Genomic DNA, 6,424 nt, shown 5'->3' with positions numbered 1-6,424 from the left:
ATATTATCTTTAACGCTATTCTCCTTATAGGGAAGGAAGTATTTTCCCTCATTTTACAGATGAGGAAACAAGCTCACAGAGAAGTACTTTGTCAAGGTCCCTCAACTTGTATATGGAGGTAGTGGGCCCAAATCTATTTCCATGTAGTCCATGTATCCCATCCACAAAAGCATTTAAAGACACAAAGAGTAGAGGGAATGACACAGGGAAGAGTCCACAGGGAAGAAATGGGAAGGGAGCAGTTACATTGTGGGGAATTGCAGTCAATGTCATGAGACAAAATATGTATGAACTGCTGTATGGAAAATGAATTTGCTCTGCAGACTTTCACCCAAATCACAGTAAAAATTAAAAAAAAAAAAAAAAAAGAGTAATAGTTCTATATGATTAAGGGATTCAGGTGTAGTTCCTTTCCCTTCTGCCACCATTTATCAGTGACAGGCTCTGTGTTAAGTAACAGGAATAGAAGGATGAGAATATCTAAAGCTTGTTGTTGGTAACTGCTATCAAGTTAGCCCCCGACTCATGGCAACCCCATACACAACAGAACGAAACACTGCCCAGTTCTGTGCCATCCTTAGATTACTTGCAGATCAGAACATTGAGATCCACAGGGTTTTCAACAGGTGATTTTCAGAAGTAGATCACCAGACCTTTCTTCCTACTTTGTCTTAGTCTAGAAACTTTGCAGAAACCTGTTCAACATCAGAGCAATATGCATACCTCTAGTAACAGGCATTTGACTGCTAACCAGAAGGCTGGCAGTTCAAACTCACCAGCCACTCCTTGGAAGAAAGGTTGGGCAATCTACTTCCATAGTCATACTGCCTAGGAAACCAAAGGAGGGGTCACTATGAGTTGGGTCCGACTCCAGGGCAGTGAGGTGAGTTACCAATAGACAAGTGGAGGCTGCACATGAGGGGCACCGGCTGGGTATTCAACCTGGGTCTCCCACATGGAAGGCGAGAATTCTACCACTGACCCATCACTGCCCCACTAAAATCTTTACACACATTTAATCTTCACAATACCCCTATGAGGTAGGTACTATTATCAGCCCCCATTTTACAGATTAGAAATTCCCAGAGATTAAGTAACTTGTCTAGGATCACACAGCTAAGATTTAGTAGAATTTGGATTTGAACTCAGGAAGCCTCATCCTAGGGCCTATGTTATTAGTCACTGGAGTTGCAGATTTCAAGTGGAGATCACAAAATTAAGAACCCAAAGTCAGAAGCCACAAGGAGTATCGCATAAATAGGCCTCTAATTTCCATTTACTTAAGAACCAAGAAATAACTTGGCAAAGAAACAATGAAGTAACAGCAAACCCAAATGACTAAATGTAGCTCTGCTGATTGCTCAGATAAAGACTCCATCATCCCCCTTGGCTGCTTGCCAGCATTTCACTTTTCCATATGTGTTTGTTAAACTCCAGGGTGCAACTGCACCACAAGGAAATGGGCTAGAAATGCCTCCAAATTACCCAACTGCCCGATGCACAATTTCTAAACAGCATAATGACTTCAACCTCAAAATACACTTGGATTTGGAAAGGCAGCAATCTCTTCCAGAAAAGAAATCTTTTTGCTTCATCTTAGAAAATATTTTAAAAAGTATGCAGCACTACAGTTAAAGAACTGCTTTGGAAAATTGTTAAATACTTGCTTCTCAGGTTCCCTGGTGAAAAGCAGATCCTATCCTCATTCTGCAGCAGCCCTCAGAGAGTTCTGCTTGGACCCCTCACCTGCGTGCAGGGGCCTCGGGTTAGGAAAAGTGCGTGGGACTTTGGCAGTCATGACCTACATTCACGAAGCCTGCAGCAGAGCTGGTTTTGAACCAGATTTTCCCACAAGTATAAAGCAGCTCACAACCTAGAAACCTTGATTTTTTATTAATGCAGAAAGGCAGTCAACAAATCAAGTCAGTAACACGTGGCCCCCTGTAGAACCAGGACAAGTCATAAACGGAATTTGCTTCTTTTCAAATGGCCTCCATCAACCCGTTGTGTTTATAAACAGGCCCTTCAAATCAGCTGCCAGATAGCTATCTAAGCACCAGGCACTTTTACCCTAAACCAAAAAAAAAGCCAAACCCACTTCCATCAAGTCAATTCCAACTCATATCGGCCCTATAGACAGAGTAGAACTGCCCCATGGGGTTTTCAAGGCTGTAAATCTTTATGGAAGCAGACTGCCACATCTTTTTCCCCAACAAACAGATCGTGGGTTTGAACTGCTGACTTTTCAGTTAGTAGCTGAGCACTTAATAACTGTGTCACCAAGGGTCCTCACTTTTATCCTAATGCCAGGGAAACATGTTTCTTCTGACTTCCCCTGCTATGGTCCTATTTATTTTAATGTTCTCACCTTGTATTCAATTAATCCTGCTGGTAAACTCTGTATGGTGTATTTAAAATGTTCCCCAGGTTCATTTCCCAACCTCCAGGGCCTATGTGCATATGGGAGCTCACACTAGACTCAAGCAATGAGCTCCTTACTCGCATCCCTCCCACTAGGGTCCCAGATGCAAAAGCCAAGGCTGATATGAACTCTTTTGCATATACAGTACTGTGTTATCAGTGAAGGCAAACATGGGTATATGGATGGATAGATGGGTGGACAGGCTAAACAATTACGTATGTCTATGAAATGGGGAGTGTATCCAAGAACATATATAGGGTTGTCAGACAATGCTCTTATAAGTTTATGTGAATGATCAGAATTCCCAGGTGTATAGTAGAGCTGACAAGGGGCAAGGTCACAGCCAGCGACCCAGAGGGACCGAGTAGTTGAACCTGCAGGCTTGGGACCATAGTCACAGGGGACATCAAGCTTAATTGGCATAACATACTATACAAAACATTGTTCCACCTCCTACTTTGGCGAGTAACGACTGGGATCTTAAAAGCTAGCAAGATGCCATCTAGATGCAACGATGGGTCTCTCCTCATCCAGAGCAAAGAAGAATGAAGAAAACCAAAATTCATGGAAACAATTAGTCCTAGCGACTAGTACACCATCCAATCTGCAGCCTATACAACTATGAGACCAGAAGAACTAGATGGTGCCCGGCTACCACTGTCATCCACTTGGAAGGGAATCTATGTAGAAGATCCTGGATAGAGAGGCAGAACAATGTGGAACAAAACTCAAAATCATTTGGAGGGGGAAAAAAGAGGGGGGGGGGACCAGGTTTGCTGGTCCAATAGAGCCTGGTGGAACCACTGAGACTATGGCCCCTAGCTGCCCTTCAGGTCTGGAATTGAACCACACCTGTGGTTTCCAGCCAAACAACATACAGGCATATGAGTTAAACATTTACCTCAAGTAGATACATTCCTTGGAGAGAACAATCATGGGAGAAAGAAGGGCTGCTTATGCACAGGGAGACAGCACAGGGGGCAGGAGTATATGGAGAGATGGACACTGGGAAGAGGTAACTATGGGGAGGAAGTGGGAAGGGAGCTGTTGCATTGTGGTAAACTGTGGTCAATGACATAAGACAAAGTATATGTGAACTGCTGTATGGAAAGTGAATTTGCTCTGTAAATCTTCACCCAAATCACAATTTAAAAAAAAAAAAAAGCCAAGGCTGGACTAGCTCATCAACCACAGTAACAAAGACTGTGGTTCAGAGTCCAGGTGGGGACACTGGTAGTTAGAGGCAGTACTCTCATTTTCCATACAGGAGACTCAGATTCAATTCCTGGCCAATGCACCTCACAAGCAGCCACCACTTGACTCTCAGTGGAGGTCTATGTGTTGCTATGATGCTAAATAGGTTTCAGTGGAGCTTTAAGAGGAAGACAGACAGGAAGAAAGGTCTAACAATCTACTTATGAAAATCAGGCAATGAAAACCCTACGGATCACAATGTTGCAACCTGCAACTGATCATGGGGATGGTGTAGAACTGGACAGCATTTCATTCTGCTCTGAATGAGGTTGCCCAGAGTTGGGCTGACTCCACAGCATCTAACAACAACTTTATGGCCCAGGCTCTATTAGCAATATTTTTAACATTGGCTACATAACAGAATCACCTGGAGAATGCTGAAATCCTAATGCCCAATTAAATAAGAAGTCCTGGGGATAGAACTAGGTATCAATGTTTTTGAAAGTTCCCCACCAAGTGATTTCTCTGTGCAGCCAAAGTTGAGAACCACAGTGTTCACTCCATCCAGCAGTGTGACCCCAGGCAGGCTACTTAACCTCTGAGTGCATCAATCTCCTCACAGGGTGAATGGATGGCTCTAAGAGTAGAGCCCTTAGCACAGAGCCTGGCACAGAGTCAGCAGGTCCTGGTCCAGTTATTAGTCGAAGTGGGGAATTAATTCTATGAGCTACTGGATCACAACCATTTTATTAAATCTTTCCTTTCTGCTGCATTCAGGGTTTTGTTTTAAAGGTGACTTGGAGTAGAGAATTAAAAAGAAAAGGGTGGCAGAGACAACACCTACCTCAGATTCCTGTCACTCTGGCCCCATGTCAATAATATTTTTTAAAAACAGTCCCCCTACCCCATCCCCAGATGAAACAAGTTCTCCTGAAAATCCTGTGCAAACTGGATGCAGCTCAATGTCAAATGTCTTCCAAATGGCTTCTCTCCTGACCTTCTACCTTCTATTTTGTTCTACTTGCTTCAGCTTGTATGCATAAAAAGCAAACAGTTTCTACATCACTAATTAATAAGTACTTACATCTCAAATGATACTATCATTCAAATGGCAATATTTGGGTCCTTTTCAACTGAGGCCATCAGTCATATACTTAACTCATTGGGTTCTCACCTCAGCTGTATGTAAGAATCACTTCAGATGTCTTAAAAGATATCAAAACCTAGGCCCTAACCTCCAGACATTGACTTAATTCATCTGGAATGGGGCCCGGGTATCCATTTAATTGAAAACCTCCTCGATAATTCTAATATGTAGCCACAGCTGAGAACCACCACCACCAAGGGAAGAAAAAAAAAAAAAAATCATCATCTAAGATACCAACTATATTTAACAACTATATTTTAACTATATTTTTCCACCTGGAAAAAGCTAAGCTACCTTCCAACGAAAAACATCAAATGCAGAGGGTCTAAAAAGAAAGCCAATACTAGTATGAAACTTCCCTGCCTATGTCTTTTAACTCAAACAGCAAGTGCAATAATCAAACCTTCCCATTCCATGTTAAAACAGCTAAGAATATCAGAACCCCTACAGGGAGAGTCAGATCTGCTGAAATAATCAGTGGTCTTTATGACTAGCTCTTATTTATTCGAATAACTGAATAAATCTTATTTATTTGGAGATATGTCTCCACAAATGGAAGGCTTTAACCTGAACAAGCATAAGAAAAAAAAAAAAAAAAACTCACTGCCTTCGAGTTGATTTGCCTCATAGTGACCCCTCCTTGGATTTCCAAAGTCAGTATCTCTATGGAAGTAGATTGCCCAATCCTCCTTCCAAGGAGTGGCTGGTGGCTTTGAACTGCCAGCCCTCTGGTTAGCAGTCAAATGCCTTAAGCACTAAAACCACCAGAGCTCCCCTGAATAAGCATTTACCAACATTTATTCAGTAGACAAATTAAGGCACTATTAAAACCATCCCAATCTTGACATTGAATTTATTTATGCATTTTCAAGAAGTCTACTGACTCATAAGCTTTGGGACTGATTGTTGTTGTTGTTGTTGTTATTTGCTGTCGAGTCGGCCCCTACTCATAGCGACCCCTCCTTGGGTTTCCGAGGCAGTATCACTACGGAAGTAGGATTGCCCAACCTTCCTTCCGAGGAGTGGCTGGTGGGTTTGAACCGCCAGCTTGGGACTGAAATCATACTTAAAAAATACATAAATAAATAAGCCTTCAATTACTTTAAAGGAAAAAAAAAAAAAGGACAAACTACACATAGCAATACATTTTATGAATTTTCAAGAGAGTCAGGTGTCCACTCCAGGAAGGCCACCACCTTACCTCTGAATTTCTTAGGTGGATTGTTAAGGTCCCCAGCTTCAGGCTGTACAACACAGCGGTCATCTACCAGGCTGCAAAAAAGAAAGACAAATGCTATAACAAGCCAAGTCTAGGAAAATAAAGCCCTAAGTACTAGGTAAAAATCAAATTTTCCAGGGCTCTTCCTGTATAAAACTCAGCCAGAAATATTTTCCAGCCAGGGAGGTGCTAACACAAAGGTTTCCCAAGGTTCTGCTTTCTGTGGCTTCTTTCCCTTCATCATATCCATGATGGATTGCACACAGCATGCAATATTACTGAAGTTCAGAGGCAGAAGAGTCCATGAAATCAACTAAGAGTAGCTGAAGGGCCAAGTGTGTGCCAGGCATGTGCTTGGTCCTGGGATATGAGGATGGATATGAGTTGGGGCTCCCTTGCTACCATCCCGAGAGGGACCGGGTCTCCGGGAGCAAGGTAAGCA

General features: G+C 42.5%; 1 protein-coding gene across 1 annotated transcript in view; it reads right to left on the bottom strand.

Annotated features, from left to right (window-relative positions):
* The window catches only part of ITPR1 (inositol 1,4,5-trisphosphate receptor type 1), a 471,939-nt gene that overhangs the window by 453,575 nt on the left and 11,940 nt on the right, over nucleotides 1-6,424 (bottom strand). Inside the window, exon 2 of the mRNA XM_042782721.1 lies at nucleotides 5,965-6,035. Within this exon, the coding sequence (XP_042638655.1) occupies nucleotides 5,965-6,035 (71 nt within the window). The remainder of the gene's footprint in view (nucleotides 1-5,964; nucleotides 6,036-6,424) is intronic.

Source organism: Orycteropus afer, unplaced genomic scaffold (genome assembly GCF_000298275.1).
Source record: "Orycteropus afer afer isolate SDZICR_OR568_19922 unplaced genomic scaffold, OryAfe1.0 scaffold00429, whole genome shotgun sequence".
Lineage (NCBI taxonomy): Eukaryota > Metazoa > Chordata > Mammalia > Tubulidentata > Orycteropodidae > Orycteropus > Orycteropus afer.
The sequence above is the reverse complement of the archived record's forward strand: the minus strand, read 5'-3'. Positions and strand labels throughout refer to the sequence as shown.